This window comes from Sceloporus undulatus, chromosome 1 (genome assembly GCF_019175285.1).
Source record: "Sceloporus undulatus isolate JIND9_A2432 ecotype Alabama chromosome 1, SceUnd_v1.1, whole genome shotgun sequence".
NCBI classification, from domain to species: Eukaryota; Metazoa; Chordata; class Lepidosauria; order Squamata; family Phrynosomatidae; genus Sceloporus; species Sceloporus undulatus.
The window spans coordinates 351,650,131-351,667,347 of NC_056522.1; the positions used below are offsets into that span (position 1 = coordinate 351,650,131).

The 17,217-nt window shown below is 43.3% G+C and overlaps 1 protein-coding gene across 1 annotated transcript in view; it reads right to left on the reverse strand.

Annotated features, from left to right (window-relative positions):
• The window catches only part of TTC7B (tetratricopeptide repeat domain 7B), a 153,900-nt gene that overhangs the window by 125,968 nt on the left and 10,715 nt on the right, over positions 1-17,217 (reverse strand). The window contains 4 exon segments of the mRNA XM_042460558.1: positions 3,095-3,263; positions 8,526-8,568; positions 8,570-8,651; positions 8,654-8,676. Coding sequence (XP_042316492.1) covers positions 3,095-3,263; positions 8,526-8,568; positions 8,570-8,651; positions 8,654-8,676 — 317 coding nt within the window.

The window sequence follows — 17,217 nt, forward strand, 5'->3', positions numbered from 1 at the left end:
ACTCTCCCTAGAAGCCAATATGACTAAACTGAACTGTTGTGTTTTGGACATATTATGAGAAGACCTGACTCACTAGAAAAGACAGTGATGTTTGGCAAGATAGGAGACAGCAGGAAAAGAAGAGGACTGCACTACAAATGCACAGACTCAATCAAGGAAGCCACAGGCCTGAATGTACAAGAGCTAAGCAAAGCTATTGTTTATAGGGTGACTTGGAGGTCTCTCATTCATGGTGTTGCCATAGGATAAGGTCACCCTAGTGAAGCTGTTGTGGACTTCAAACGCTGTCTTGACATATCTGTAAGACTTTACCTAAATGAATCTCAAACTAGTTCAAATTCCATATAATCCCCAACAACTACAGGAGTAGTCATTCTGGGATATTTCCTGTACCTCAGTTTTTCCATGTGTTTTTTTTTAAACAGCATTCGACTTATTATCAGAGTAAACTATTTTACCTCTGCTGAACAGAATAGAATAGAAAAAGAATCTACAAAAAAGTATACCCTAATTTGTTCTATTCTGTCCCAAACATCTTCTCAAAACAGGGTTGATAACATCTGTTATGCCTGTATTGTAAATCTCATTTTTAATATGATTATACCAAGAGTTTTTTGGGGTGAGGTAAAAGCATACATGCCTGTTTGTTTAAAAAGATGACAGAAGACCGCAGTGGGCCAATGGTTCCAAGAGTAAATTTTAGCCAGGAATTAATTCTGATCCAAATTGGCTTCATAACGACACTCTCATACTACAAATCTGCAACACTGATTTCCTAATTGTAATATTTGAATATTTTTTTTGGGGGGGGACAATACTCATGACTTACAAGAATCAAGGGGTATGTTCCACATATAAGGAAAAACAGACTTCCTGTCCCATTCACATTGTTGTGCAGTATCATCTGGGCCGGATTTGTTGTTGTATGCTTTCAAGTTATTTCCGATTTACAGTGACCCTAAGGTGAACCTACCCTGTTTACCCGATAATAAAAGATACCCATAAAATAAGACGTAGCAGGATTTCTAAGCATTTGCGCGATATAAGCCATACCCCGAAAATAAGACATAGTGATTAGCCCGGCACAGAACAGAAGGGGGAAGGAAGGGAAGGAATGGAAAGATTGAGGCCAACAGTTCTAAAGGAAATGGAGTCGCAAGAAATTCAAGATGGAATTCTGGTTTGAAGAGTTATGACGATGTTCCAGAAAAAGACAACTTAACTATATTTGAATAAATGTAGATTGTTGTACTGTACCATACTTTATAAAAAAAGACATCCCCTGAAAATAAGCCATAGTGTGTCTTGTTAAGGAAAAATAAACATAACACAGTGTCTTATTTTTGGGGAAACACAGTATCATGTCACTTTGGGGGGGGGGCGCTTAAGAGTGTATTACTTGCCCAAAGTCACCCAGTGGGTTTCCATGGCCAAGCAAGGAATCCAACCCTGATCTCCAAAATCATACTCCACTACACCACATTGGCTCTTACAATCCATTTACTCAGGTGGAATAGTCTTTTTATTTCATCTGCTTCCAGATCATGAACTTCTTAAAAAATATATAGATATTGTCTGTATGTCCACTGAAATTCATGTACTGTATCTACAATAGAAGAAGCCTATCTAAAATCCTCCCACTCCTGTTGTGCCAGACAGCAAAATCTCACTGCTACATGAACAGCATTTCAACTGCAGTCTGCAGGACACACAACTGCTGGAAGGTTATTCATGTCTCACTCAGATTAATTTTAGAAATTATTTAGAATCTCTTGTCAACGCTGCCACTGAGTTTGCTTTTTCTGAAGTACAACAAGCCTCATAGATAGCATATGTTTACTCTTCCAGACAAAAGATGCAATTCTAAATGCTTGCAAAAGCATTCAAGCATAGAAAATTCTATACCCCAATGAACATAAACTGCTGTGTTCTCAAAACATTGACCCAGCTTTGTGTGATGCACGCACAGTGCAAAGCCCATCTCGAATCAACACTGCCACCTAGAGAAACTACTCCAGCACTGTGGTTTCACAAACAAAAGTGGAAAAGATAAAATCTATCATTGTCTTAATATAAACCAAATCTAGGAAATAGCTAAGATATGTCACCAACAAAATGAAAGGAAACATTGGCAATTTTAAGAGCCATTCAAAAATGTGTTACATAATATTGTCCTCGTTCTTTATAGAGAGATGTGAAAAATATTTAAGTGTCACCTGTATTTGAGTGGTTTTGATGGGGATCTGGGGATTTATTTCAAAATCACAAAATGAAGATGCAAATGATGCTACCATGCTTATATCTGGAATTAAGTAAAATATAAATAAAGGACCCAAACAGACAATCAATAGCTACATAATGCAGTATTTTACGGAGATATCCAGAGGTAGGCAATCGTTTTGAGCCGGGGGCCGGGTTGCTGTCCCTCAGACAACTGGGGGGCCGAAGCCAAAAAATAAATAATTAAAAAATTAAAAAATTAAATAACTAAATAAACCGGGACAAATGTAGGACAACATTTTCAAATGGTGGACACTTTTTTTAAAAAAGGGGAGGACATGCAAAAAAATTTGCTGATTTTTTAAAAAATGTTAATATAAATGCATGTTTCTGAGGCGTCTATAGACAATTGCCCCCCTTGCCCCTGCGCGCAAGAGGCCAAAGGCCCCGGCGGCAATCGGCGACAGGACCAGGCTGGGACGGTCCCAAGGCCTTGCTAGGCCGCATCCGGCCCGCAGGCCGCAGGTTGCCTACCACTGGAGATATCATTGTGAATATTGTTGTATATAATGTAGAAATGCATATTAATCAAAAACTTTGAAAAATAATCTACTCTCATGAACAATGTAATATTAGAACCATAAATTCATATATGACTGTTACTCCACTTCTGTGAGCAGAAAAATCTTAAGCAACAATGTACTAATTCATGTAAGAGAAGCAATGGCTGCATCACTATACCACCCATACAAGCAGTTGATGGATCAGAGCTTGCTTGATCACTGGAAACAAACATAGTATATTTTGAGAGAACAGGAAGATTCAACTTCAAATAGTGGTCAGAAACATCACAAATATACAAAAGTGATCCTACCTTTGGTAGAATATGCTTCAGCAATCATCCTCAGCCGATAAGGAGGTACAGCAACAAGCTGTAAATCATCAATACCAACTCTTGCATATGTGTTAAGAGCTTCTTTGTAATCTCCTTCTACATAGTTTAATTTGGCCATAACTAAATTGGCTTCTTGTAAGAACTCTGGCTAGAAAAAGAAAGGAGAAAACTGTAGATACTTAATCCATGACAACTGAAAGTAATATCAGATTCTTACATTATTGTTTTTAAATGTGTGTGTGTATTTGGACTTCAAAAATCTTCATTTGTCCAAAACACATTGCAGAAATAATCCAGTTTGAGACTTCTTTAACTGCCCTGGCTCAATGCTAGGGAATCCTGGGAACTAGTTTATTGTGGCACCAGAGCTCTCTAACAGAGAAAACTAAATATCTCCCAAAACTACAGTTCCCAGAATTCCCAAGCACTGAGCTATGGCAGGTAAATCGGTCTCAAACTGGATTATTTCTGCAGTATGTTTTGGGTCATTATTTTAAGTAGAAGAACTAGCATAGTAGACCTACCTAGAAACTGGTAGAGCTAGCATAGGACTAGCATATAGCAATTAATTGTTGTAAGTTAAAATGGTTGCAATGAGGAATTGCTACAAGAAGAAATAAGAACTAAGCTAGTTAAATATATTTTAATATTTTTAATTACAATCACAGAAACTTCTTGAAGAATGTATAACCTTATAGCAAAGATGTAAGTGCAAAAAGTAATACTGTATAATGAAAATAAATATATTAAACTACAGGAAGGAAGAACAGTTGTAGTCTTTACAGTATTAATGTCTGATCATCTCTTTAGCAAGACATTTGTGTTAATTTAGTGTGGCCACAGGTTTCCACTTACATACGGCTTTTTGAATCAACTTTTGCATTTACACGTGTATTAAATAACCGCATTCATCTTCTAAAGATGTCTGTTAAATAGCCAAGACAGCAACTCTGTAACACCAAAACTTTCTTTAAAACTTTGGGGCACTGAAAACAATCACTAATAGAACTAATCAGTTGCAGCAGCCATTTTTAGAAGCTTCTTGCTGTAGAAATCTGTAAACCTTTAAAGTTTTAAAATCCACTTTCACACTAGCCCTTTTAGAATGAAAATTAAAATCAACCCTAAAAGAAATGAAGGGCTTATCTAGACTGAACAAATATATTATGAGATGGTGGCTTTTACTCCAGTATTTACCACTTCCTTTTCTCAAGATGCAAATTATGTATTTCTATTTACAGGAAACTTCAGGCTTTCCCCACTTCTTCCTCAACAATTTTTCTTATTACCAGCAAGGGTCACTTTAAAACAAAAACAAAACTGATACTTTCCATGCATCTGCAGTTTGGTGGTGGGTTGTGACAATCAATGTCAGTATCTCTAGTTCCAGCATTCCCTAGCTGTTATCTGTTGTCCTTTGCAACCCATGATCCTCTTCTGCTTCTGCATCCAAAATACCTCCTTTATTATTATTTATTATTAGGCACTCTCTCTACAGTATTAGTGTTCTAAATATTAATAATTTAATAATATTAATTAATTATATAATAATAATAATTATTATTTATAGACCGCTTTTCCGCATGATCTAGTGGTGTACAATAAAATTGCAATACAAAACACAAATCAAGGCCCCTCCCCCTCAAGATGGTGGTTGAGGAGGGCTCTTTGTCTTCCAGGCCTGGCCTCTCTCCCCCTCAAGAGGTGGTTGGAGGAGGGCTCTTTGTTCTTCCAGGCCAGGCCTCTCTCCCCCCAAGATGGTGGTTGGAGGGGGCTCTTTGTCTTCCAGGCCAGGCCTCTCTCCCCCAAGATGGTGGTTGGGAGGGCTCTTTTTCTTCAGGCCAGGCCTCTCTCCCCCTCAAGATGGTGGTTGGAGGAGGGCTCTTTGTCTTCCAGGCCAGGCCTCTCCCCCCCCCAAGATGGTGGTTGGAGGAGGGCTCTTTTTCTTCAGGCCTGGCCCTCTCCCCCTCAAGATGGTGGTTGGAGGAGGGCTCTTGTCTTCCAGGCCAGGCTCTCTCCCCCCAAGATCGTGGTTGGAGGAGGCTCTTTTTCTTCAGGCCAGGCCTCTCTCCCCCTCAAGATGGTGGTTGGAGGAGGGCTCTTGTCTTCCAGGCCAGGCCCTCTCCCCCCAAGATGGTGGTTGGAGGAGGCGCTCTTTCTTCAGGCCGGCCTCTCTCCCCTCAAGATGGTGGTTGGAGGAGGGCTCTTTGTCTTCCAGGCCAGCCTCTCTCCCCCCAAGATGGTGGTTGGAGGAGGGCCTTTTCTTCAGGCCTGGCCTCTCTCCCCCTCAAGATGGGTGGTTGGAGGAGGGTCTTTGTCTTCCAGGCCAGGCCTCTCTCCCCCCAAGATGGTGGTTGGAGGAGGGCTCTTTTCTTCAGGCCAGGCCTCCTCCCCTCAAGAGTGGTTGGAGGAGGGCTCTTTTTCTTCAGGCGGCCTCTCTCCCCCTCAAGATGGTGGTCAGGAGGAGGGCACTTTGTCTTCAGGCCAGGCCTCTCTCCCCCTCAAGATGGTGGTCAGGAGGAGGGCTCTTTGTCCTACCGCTATGATCTTTGGAAAGCGGTATATAAATACAGTAAAACAATTATTATTATTATTATTATTATTATTATCAGGCCAGGCCTCCTCCCCCTCAAGATGGTGGTCAGGAGGAGGGCTCTTGTCTTCAGGCCAGGCCTCTCTCCCCCTCAAGATGTGTGGTCAGGTCAAATGACATACTATTACTTGGTTTAGATAAGACTGAGTGCTCCATCTTGTCCCTACACTGTGCAGTCTACAAACCCAATCCACATAAATCAGAGATTGTGGCCCAGAATGTTACACTCAGCATTGGAACATCCCAAACAAACAATTTTATGGCAACTCCTTTCTCCTTTTGCTGGGCTTCTCATATCCTTCTCTCTCCCTCCTCTTGCCTTTAAAAATACATATCTATTTAAGTGCTCTGTATTATGTACGTGTGTGTGTGTGGGTGTGTGCACGCGCACGCACATGGGCACAGAAGAGTGGAAGACAAGGAAAAAAGACAAATGATAGTTTCAGTAAGACTCCCTTTACTGAAGATGCCAAAACCTGTTTTGTACATGTGTGGGTAGGTGTGATCTCATCCAGCACAGCAATAACAGCACTGCAGCTTTATGATTTAATAATAATGCCTAGACAGATTATTTAAAAATAATCAAAATGAAAAGGACACATATGGGGACAGAGGGGAAAAAACATGATGCCAAATTACAGCCTAGGAGTCAATTTCCGTGGCATTAACAATGTGACTGCTGTTGCTAATGAAGCCACCTCCAGTTAAAAGGAGGAGAGGGAAGGCATGCAGATGTCTCACGGTGGTCCGGAGGATATCATCAAAAAATTGTGAGATCTGGAGCTTAGATGGGCTCAAGGTCTAAAGGAAGCTATCAGGTTCTCACATTCTAGGAGAGCCCAGTAGAGTTTGGTAAACCCATAAACTGAATTAAACAGGTTAAAGCAGGGGTCAGCAACCTCTGGCCCGCGGGCCGGATGCGCCCCGCGAAGGCTGGCCACCGCCCCCGGCTGCTCTTGCCGCTGCTGGCGCCGCCGCGGAGCAGCCACCCGTTGCGGCTTTTCGCCGCTCTGGGAGCCCATTTTGGGTGAAAAAATGGCGGCGCCCATAGCGGCCTCTGGGGCTATGCGACGCCATTTTTTTGCCCAAAATGGCTGGGGGGTCGTGCGAGACTTCGCCACCATTTTGCCGCCCAAAATGGCGCGCCCAGAGCGGCCGCCTCGGCAACGGCGGCGGGCCTCTAGGAGGCCCGCTACCGTCTCTGGGACCCTCCAGGAGGCGCCCAGGGCAGCAGGGGCCTCTGGGAGGCCCGCTGCCGTCTCTGGGACCCTCCAGGGCGGCTCCCAGGGCGGAGGGTCCCAGACGGTAGCGGGCCCCCAGCTTCGGCCCCCCAGTCGCCTAAGGGACAGCAACCCGGCCCCCGGCTCAAAAAGGTTGCCTACCCCTGGGTTAAAGAAAGGGGTTCGTGTCTGGGCAGAGAGATAAACCCATGTGACATGTTACAAATAAGTTTCTTTCTCAGGATAGCACCATCCTGAATTCCATTTCTAGTAGTACTAGAATACTTCCCTTCACCCTGGGCCCTTCCATATGTTCTGGGCTACAATATCAATCTGCCCATGCTAGCCGAAACAATTGGAGGAAATCAGATAGAGAAATCTACAATGAACTGTGCCATAACTTTGGAAGACTGGCATACAATGTTAGGATATCATCAGGACCACAGTGATAGATTCATGATGTATAAGAACTGGAAAACGACTGAATATTTAATAAATTGCACTGAAATATATTTAAAGCAGCGTGAAACAAAAAATAACTGAATATAGATGGCCCTCCTATTAGCAGGGATTTGGTTCCAGCATCCCCCCATAGATAAAAAAAATGTGGATGTTCAAGTCAGCATTTAAAATTTAAATTTGCCTGCAACTGATGGCAACCAGGTTGAGAAGCAGTCTCATAGCAGGGAGGGGAAGATGGGAAGCCCAGGCACCAGGGAAACATTCTTCCTGCTTCCTCCTCCGTGATTTGGCTCGGAAGAGGCAGCTGGAGTGCTCCCAGAAGCAGGAAACAGGAAGAAAAGCAGGCAGGGGGCTTGGAAATTGCCTCCTCCCCTCTTGGCTTATTGAAACTCCCACCTGCTACCCATAGGAATCAAACCCACAAGGAGTGAGAGAAGAGAGCATCAAGGGTCTCAGACCTTGGCTTTGCTAGGGGTGTCTCTTACAACCTCTCCTTCCCGCCATACACACCCCCTTTCCAGTAGGAACAATCCTACAAAGGATTTAAAGAAAGAAGGGAGCATCGAGGGTCTGGGTCTCACAGCTTGGCTTTACTATGGGTATGCCCTACAACCCCCCATACACACCCCTTGTCCCAAAATTGACCCTAAATCCTGGGTCAACTGATATATGGGTCAATAACTAGTACTGCTCCACTCTTGGTACCTCGAAGCATGTGTTTTCTGGGTGTGGTGTGTGGTGTGTGGTGTGTGTGTGTGTGTAAGAAGTTCCAATTCGATTTGCAAGCTTTTTCTTTCCATGGAAGAAACTCCTCATTAACACCACTTGCTTCCCTCACCAGGCCGATCTGCAAGCCACCTCTTCCCATCCAAATACATCCATTTAACATCACTTGCTTCCCTTCTCAATCCAATGTTAAAACCTCTCCCTAGCAACTGGGAATCAGTGTTAGGTGGTCAGGAGAGGTCCAGAGAAGGAGGGACGGAAGTGGTATTTCCCCCTTTCCATCCTTCATTATAGCCCCCTAAGTTTTACCCCGATGTTATCCACAGGTCCTACCCATGATTTTGACTAAAACCTTTGATCCTAAAACCTTGTACACGAGTATATAGGGTACTTTAGAAATGGCAAATACCTTTAAATTTCCACGGTCAAGTGCTGCAGTGAGATGCTTCTGACTTCACTAACTTTGGTCGAGGACCACAGGGACTAGCACCTTGTTTAAGAGGGTTCTCCTTCAGAAAAAGTTCAAGCTTTGATCTCCAAGGAGGAGCTCTGCCATACATCTGTAAACAAAGGCAAAATTACTAAATTTGCACATTTAACTGACGTGAGTTGAAACACACTAATTAATAGCACACAGTCTTAAACCGAGTAGCTTTTCTAAGAAACTCAACTGTGTAATACATTTGCATGTTTTCTAGAGTTAGAAAACAATTACTCCCACGCTTCACTTGAGCAAGAACAGTTTTTCAAAACACAGCAGGTTATTGAAGATTATTTGAAAATGATGCACAACGAAAATCTTGATGGTAGCCCAATGATTCTTAAAAGACATGAGAGTTGAAATCTCTCTCATTTATTTTTTTATTTGCATTCTTCACTCCTGGCGACCCACCAGAGGTGATTTTGACTGTTTGAAAGGGGCTGTGTCATGTACATATGTATGTAACAAGTCACTTGGATTAAAAAACTCTAAGATACATGTTCGGAAGTGGCCACCTGTTTACTTTGCACCTCCTCCCTCTGCTTCCTGCAGTCAAGTTCCATGTATGGACCTTCAAGTCACTGATGACTTATAGTGACTCAAGGAGTTTCATAGGGCCGGTACAGATAGTGCTAAAAGCCGACTTATAGGTGGCAAGGGACATGGCATACACATGATGACACACTCGGACACCGCCTGGGAAGCCACCCACCTGCCCACAAGTGGGCTGACTCATGGTGCCTAGCACAGTGATGGGAACCTATGCCAGGCATGCCGGAAGTGGCACTTTGGGCCACTTCCTCGGACACGGGGCGAGAGAGAAGGCGGAAGAGGCATGTGTGCCCGTTCCTCCCCCTCCCTGCCTTTTCATGGCCTCCACCTGCCCGGAGACAGCTGGAAGCCAGAAAAGGGCACTCCGGAGAAGGAGCCAGAGGAGCGCGCCTCTGGCCCTCCTTGAAGCCTTCTCCCAGCCTCCAGCTGCCTCTTCAAGAGAGCAGAGACCGGAAAAGGGCAGGGAGAGGAGGAGCGACCGGTGCGCCAGTGCCTCCTCCCCAGGGAGCTTTGCCGGCCTCCAACTGTCTCTGGAGAGACAGCTGGAAGCAGGGAAAGGTCTGTGGGGAGGGAGACAGGGGCCCTCCCCATTCCTCCCCCCCCCCACTTACGCTTCCGGCCTCCAAGTGCCAAAACAGGGCACCTGAAGGGCAGGGAAAGGTCCATGGGAAGGAGGCAGGGGCCCCCCCACTCCCTCCTTCCCCACTTACCTTCCTGCCCCCCAAGTGCCCAAAACGGGGCACCTGGAGGGCAGGGAAGGTCCATGGGAGGGAGGGGCCGGCCCATCTCTCTTCTTCCTCTTTTGCCCTTCCTCATCCCCAAAGGGCTCTAGAGAGCCCTTTGGGACGAAGAAAGGTCCAGGAAGAGGAGGACTGGGCCGTGCCCATGGCTCCGCTCCCTCATGGGCCTTGCTGACGCCCAGTGTCTCTGAGAGATAGCTGGGGGCTGGAAAAAGGCTGGAGGGAGCCCTGCCCAGAGGGTGGAAGCTCGCCCACAGAGGGTGGAAGCCCCACCCCCGGGCCAGAAACTCCACCCCAGAATGCAGCCCCATCCCAGGGGCAGAAGCCCCACCCCCTGGCACGCAACCAAAAAGGTTCGCCATTATGCTCTAGCAGCATGGCATTAAGACGCCGCCTGAGCACCACAAAGGCGGCAGAAAGGACACCCTTTGTCAGCTCAAAAAGGAGTGACATTTGCGCTCCTTTTTAGCGCAAATAGCCGGATCGGGGACATGGCATGTGGTTGCCGGCGCACCCAATCTGGCGCTCAAAGGGGTGGCACAAAGCCACCCCTTCAGGGCCATCTGTTTTGGTTCATAGATTTCTCAGGCAAATCAGAGGTGATTTTGTAACTTCCTTCCTCTAAAATATAGCCAACAACACCTGGCACTCGTTGACAGTCTTACTATAGCGTATTTTCCCATCAAAGGGCAACACAGCATTGTGTCTGAATTAGAAATCAGGCTATTTCCATAGCCTATGTTGATAAACCATACTTGTTGTATGCCTCTAAGTCATTTCTCACAGGTTTTTGCAGCAGAACTTGTTTGTGGGGGGAGGGTTTCCCTTGTCTTTCCCTGAAAAATCAACTTTGGTAACTTAAAAAAAAAACTTAACACAATCGGTCTTCTGTATCCATGGATTCTGCATCTATGAATTCAGCCATCATGGATTAAAAATATTCCCCCAAAAAATCCAAAAAGCAAATCTTGATTTGGTCATTTAATATAAGGGACATCATTTTACTAGGCCACTGTATATAACAAACATAAGCATTCACTGATTTTGGTATCCATGGGGATCCTGGAACAAAACCCCAGTGGATACTAAGGGCCCACTGTATAAGTTTGGTGCCTTAATTTGCTTGCTTTCCTCTTCCCAATCCCCTCTGTATTGTGTCTATTACACTGTGTGTTTATAGGCTAGGAACATCCCACCTTTCAATTTCTATACTATGCTGAGAAAGCTTTACATGCTTTATAAATGATAATCAACAACATTATGTTTGCGTAATTCCATCATCATTAACCTACAGCAAAAAAAATAAAAATAAAAAATTAGTCACAAAGCGGTCTGCTGCTCTAATGTCATTATTTTAAATACAGTATATCTGACCTAAAGGTAATAATATCTTAAAACAGAAAAAAATAAATAGGCTATTCTAGCTCAGGCACCGAAAGGTCTGCCATACCCAGAAAAGCCCATAGGAGTGAAGACAAACAACCACCCAAAGGGAAGGTATTTTTACCAAACATCAAAGGAGTCACAGACAGAATAGGGAAAGTGGTGAGGAAACACAACCTCCAAATGGTCTACAAGCTGACCAAGAAAACCTAGCAAATGCTGTGCTCAGCAAAGTACAGGAAAGACCCTATCATGGTTGCAGGAGTTTACAGAAAAATAGGGACCACCAAAAGCAGTGTTCAAACATGAATCAAGGAACACGAGAGATACTGCAGAAAGGGTCAGCCAGAAAAATCAGCAGTAGCAGAACATGTTGTAAACCACTGTCGACATAAAATGCTATTTGAAAACACTTAAATTTTGGACCCTGTCAACAACTATCAGGTCAGAATGCACAAGGAAGCCACTGAAATCCATAAACACCTGGACAACTTCAACAGGAAAGAGACTCTTAAAGTAAAAAAAGTTTGGCTACCAGTCCTGAAAAACACCAAAATCAAGATCCAGCAAATGCAAATGAAAACCACCCAGAGTCAGGAGAGTTTCCCAGCAGACAATGGATCATTAATTAAATAGACACCCTGAGACAATACACAGATTGACATGTAAACCGCTTCCTCTCAATTAACAGTATATATACCCCACACTCTCTTCCATGCAAACATTCTCTGAGGATGCCAGCCACAGATGCTGGTGAAACATCAGGAATAAACCCTTCTAGAACACAGTCTCATAGCCCGAAAAAACCCACAAAAAATTATAAACAGGAGTGATTTTGATTTATACAGCACACTTAACATTCTCACGTATGGTTGCTATCAATTATCACATGCAACTACTGTACTGAACACTTCCAGCACTTCAACTGTACACTACATGAATGTTTGCTTAGTGAAAACTTTAAGGTCAGAAAGATTTATGCCTACTTGCCAGGGATTTGGGACAGGCACATTCAACAAACTCCTGTCTGATTGGTGGGTAAACAAAGGAATACATCTATCCGTTGTTAAGGATGCATGTTATGGCCCTAAGACATTCTGCTGTGCAGTAACTTAGTGGGTTTAAAGGAACTGCTGTCTGTGTATTACTGGAATATGAAGTCAAGCAGTGTTCTCCTGCTTCTGTGAACACTGTCGATCTTATCTCTCTTTGGTCCACAAGGAAAAGTTATGATGTCTAATAACCACTTTGCCAATGTGGAAATGAATATATTTTAACTAATACATACAGCTAGTGAGCTCCATACATATTCCTCTCAGAATAAGTTGGGCAGCTATTGGCTCTTGGGGCAGAAATTATATTGGTACAGCACAGCTGAATGTTACTTTGATCCGACAGCTGCTTCTTTCCTTGCAAAGGAGGGAGGAGAACTGTAGCTGAGGGAGGCAAGCGCAAAAGCCACTTGATCCCTCATCTGCTGGCCAATTCTTTTCTATTAAATGCCAATGTACCTCCCCCTAGACTTGGTTTTTATTTATATTTTGTTTACGGTATTACTTTGTTTATACATTAGCAGGAAATAGTGGCACAGTGGTTAAGACACTGACTCTGACGATTACAAGACTGACAGGTCAGCAGTTTGAGGGCCAAGTGCTGCGTGACTGTCCCAGCTTCTGCAAACCTAGCAATCTGAAAGTATGTAAAAGTGCAAGTAGATAAATAGGTACTACTTTGATGAGAAGGTAATATTGTTCTGGGCAGTCATGCTGGCCACAAGATACCTGTCTTTGACAACACTGACTCTTCAGCTTAGTAATGAAGATGAGCACCACCCCCTACAGTCGGAAACAACTAGACAATCATGTCAAGGGAAAACTTTTACCTTTTATCTTTTACCTTTATACACTAGTATCCTAACATAATTTTTTGAAGGTGGGATTATGAACAATGCAACATTAAACACAGTGAACATTACACACAGACCACATTGCAATATTATCCTAATGGTCTGTTTACACCAGGCCAGCATAAAAATAGTTTAGAGGGAATTTCAGAGGAAAATGGGCATAGGAGAAAGGATTATGTCCCTCATTCTGACCCTTGAGACCTTGGTTGGTTCCCAACCTGTGGGTCAGGACCCCTTTGGGACTCGAATGACCCTTTCATGGGGGTCACCTAAGACCATTGGAAAACACCCATTTAATTACAGTTATGAAGTAGCAACGAATATAATTTCATGGGTTTGGGTCACCACAACATGAGGAACTATATTAAAGGGTCATGGCATTAGGAAGGTTGGGAACCACTGCTATAATATTGTGCCATTCTGAAAGCATTTTGTAAGGCAGATGAATCTATCAGGCTACTCTTACATGTAACTGCACTGTAAATGTTTAATCTGGATGACAGAGTATTTGAAGAGTCATTTTCATTTTGAGACACAGGCAATGATTGGCCTTGGCAATTTTTTCCATAATTTTTAAGAAATTGTCATTCTAGGCTATACAAATGCTTTACAGAGACTTAGAAGCAGACTGTAAAGCTGTCTTGCCTGTAATTATTTTTTCCATGGCCTCTGATCAAACCTGCTTCATACTGAAGTAAGCCCACAGAAATAATAGGATCCTGAAACAGATGAAGGTATAGTTTATTAGCTGTACTTAACTATAAATAATACATCCAGTCCCATCAAAATAACTTATTATTATTATTATTATTATTATTATTATTCCCTCCATAGTTTTGTAACTGTTTGAGGCTAAACTGATACAGGATACCTGCATTTTTCATTAATGTATTAATTCCCCACAAACAGTGTTATGCCCCTTCAGGAAGGAGAGCTGAGAATAAAGACAAATGGTTCAAACTGTAATTTTGTTGTCAAAGGCCTTTAAGAGTTAAAACTGTGGTTTTTGCCCTGACTAAATGGTTTATGGTGCCAATTGGTCAAACATGGCTATATAACATCATCACAGTTGTTAAGTATTCTCTGATGTTTGTGTGTGTGTGTGTCTGTGTGTGTGTGTGCCTTCAAGTTGCCTGTTGATCTATGGTACTTTTTATAGGGTTTTTTTAGGCAAGGAATACTCAGAGGTGGTTTTGCCAATTCTCTCCTCTGAAATATAACACACAGCATCTGGTATTCCTTGCTGGTCTCCCATCCAAGTATTCACCAGGGCTAACCCTAGTTAGCTTTCAAAATCAGACTGAATCTGGTGCCTTTAGGCCCCAATCCTTGATAGGGTGGAGTAAGTTGAGAAGAAACTTCAATAGTAGGAAAGAAAATGGGGCTACGAACAGGATTGAAATAAGGTAGCGTTGGGGTTGTCTCACATCGTCTTCTTTAGACAATGCAAACCAAAACCCTGGGGCCAGGATTGAGCCCAATCCTGGGAGACCGGACATGGATCCAGTGGATCTGGCTCAATCCCAGGGTAAACAGCTTTCACCAGGGTCAGTATGAACCCTGGTCTGCTGTGGAGTTTCCTGGAAATCCTCAGCAAAGTCTGGCTGCTTAAATACCACCCCCACGCTCCTTATCTTGCCACACCATTGCTCCTACTGAGAAGCCCCCATCGCTATATCTGATGAGGAAACATGGCACCTGGCCACGTGGGTGCAGTCAGGCAGCCCATTTCCACATCAGATGCAGCAACAGGGGGGCTTCTCAGTTGGAGTGATGGTGCAGAAAGGTAAAGAGCATGCATCAATAGTGGGTACTGGGTTCCCACCCATTCCAGGGACCAACCTGGCTCAGCAAAAGGTCCAGAATAGCACAGGCTAATCCTGTGCTATCCTGGCCCATCTGCTTAACCCCTTGAGAGGTTTTCAATATTTAAAATTATTTTTATTAGATATTAAGTTGCAAAGCATTTGTAAGTAAGCAGTACAGAGAGGCAAATGCATCTGATGTGAAATTAGTTAAAAGGCTATGCCTTATCATTTATGGTATTAACAGAAAGCTCAAAATACAAATGGTGAGGGCAAGACATAATGAACTACAAAACTATCCTGGGTAGAAAATTCAGGCTGACTGTCAAGGGATATGCAGTTCAAGACTGACAAGCTTTCTATCAAGGTACAGTATTATATTTTATTTACTTAAAAATACTTCTTTTGCTACCATGCACACGGGGCAGTTTAGAGGAAACATTTTTTTTCCTGTATGTTGAACTGTTAGTAACCTCCCATTTAATTAATCAAAATAAACTGCCACCAATTAAATATTTATAGGACATCATAAGAAGCCCATTGTTAACAGCACAGGAAAAATGCGTCTATCATTTGTGAAGTTGAAGAACCTGCCCATACTTGGCAGGTGTGTGTGTATGTGTATTTCTTTCCGTGACTCTCTCTACAGCAGTATTTGATGGCAACCTGATTCTGCTCTCATCTCTTTTCCAAAACAAGATAAGTCTCTCTGGCACTGCACATCCTGAAGAGTAACAAGAACTCCTAATAGTAAAGAACACTACTATTCATAACAAGAAGCAAAGCAAACAATATTAAGAGTAGAAAAACAGGATACAGACAGTGACACAGTGTAAATATGTACTAGCACAGAGGAAGAGATAAAATCCATTTCTCTTTTAGGAGGGAGGAATGGTTGGAAACAGAAATAATTTGCAACTATCATCAGAGCAGAGCTATTACCAAATAAACCACATATAATTCTAAAATGAGGTGGTCAAGGATGAAGGCAAAATCCAGGATTTTATCATGTTAAGAAAAACAGACTGTAGGCTAGAACAGTTTTGAATTAGTTGCTAAGGGATCTGTAACATTATTTCATCATGTCAAAAAAGGGAATGCTATTGAGCAAAAGGAAAATAATTTCATTTAAAACCATATTGCAAGACCTAAACAAAGACTTAAAAGAGCTACACATGTATTTCAAACTTCATGCTCACAGGAGCAGGGATGAAGGAGGTGGGCAGTCCCAAATGCTGTGTGCAATACAGTTTTTGCATAGACACTGTAGGGGCTGTACAGACTGCCCCAAGGGGTGGCCTTCAGGTGCACCAGATTGAGGCTGTGCTGTCCCAATCCGGTCTTTCCAAGGCACAAAAAGGAGCCACAAAAGCTGCTCCTTTTTGCACCCTGGAAAGGGTGTGATAGCTGAGGTTTGAAGGTGCTCCTTTGGTGCTGCATCATGTGGGTGCAGCGCCAGCAGAGTGCAGTGATGCCATGCACCATGTGGAGCAGTGTGCGGCATCATGACATCCTGGGGCATGCGTCAAGTGGACATGACACCTTGACTCCACCACCAGGAAGGCTTTAATGGCCAGTCTGTACAGAGCATGTAATCCCAGAATGATTCTGAAGGTGAGCAAGGAAAGAAAACAATTTCAACTGCATAGCATTTTTACAGTATAATGGGAACACAGCCTTGTGTGATTAGTCTCAGAGTTTCCCATGTGGAATGAACTCTAATTTAAAAAGAACCAGAACTCTGCTTTAAAATCCTTATCCACAGGGGAAAAACTGTGGTCCCTGCATCAATGGCCATTTTGATAAGATATGATTTATGAAGCCAGCCAGATTACAACACAACCAGGCTGTTGTGCAAAGCTATAATAAACTCATAGCTAGCAACTCTGACTGCTGAATATAAAGAATAGTACTATACTATAGAAAAGTATAGACATTATTTCCAAGTAACTTGGTAAAACAAGTTCAGCATATGGTAAAAGCCGCGCAAGAGCACGCGGGACACAAGGGGTGGCGTGTCCCATTTAGATTAATGGGACGCGCGCCTCATGCATGAGCCCCATTACTTTCAATGGGGCTCGAGCATATGTGGGGTTTTTATGCGGGGGGGGGAGAACAGATGCCCCACGTAAAAAAAGGGCGCACTGTAGATATCCCATTGCTAGTGAAATCATGGTTAAAATTCTGCAACACAGACTCCAATCACATATGGAGGGAAAGATCCTAGAGGTGCG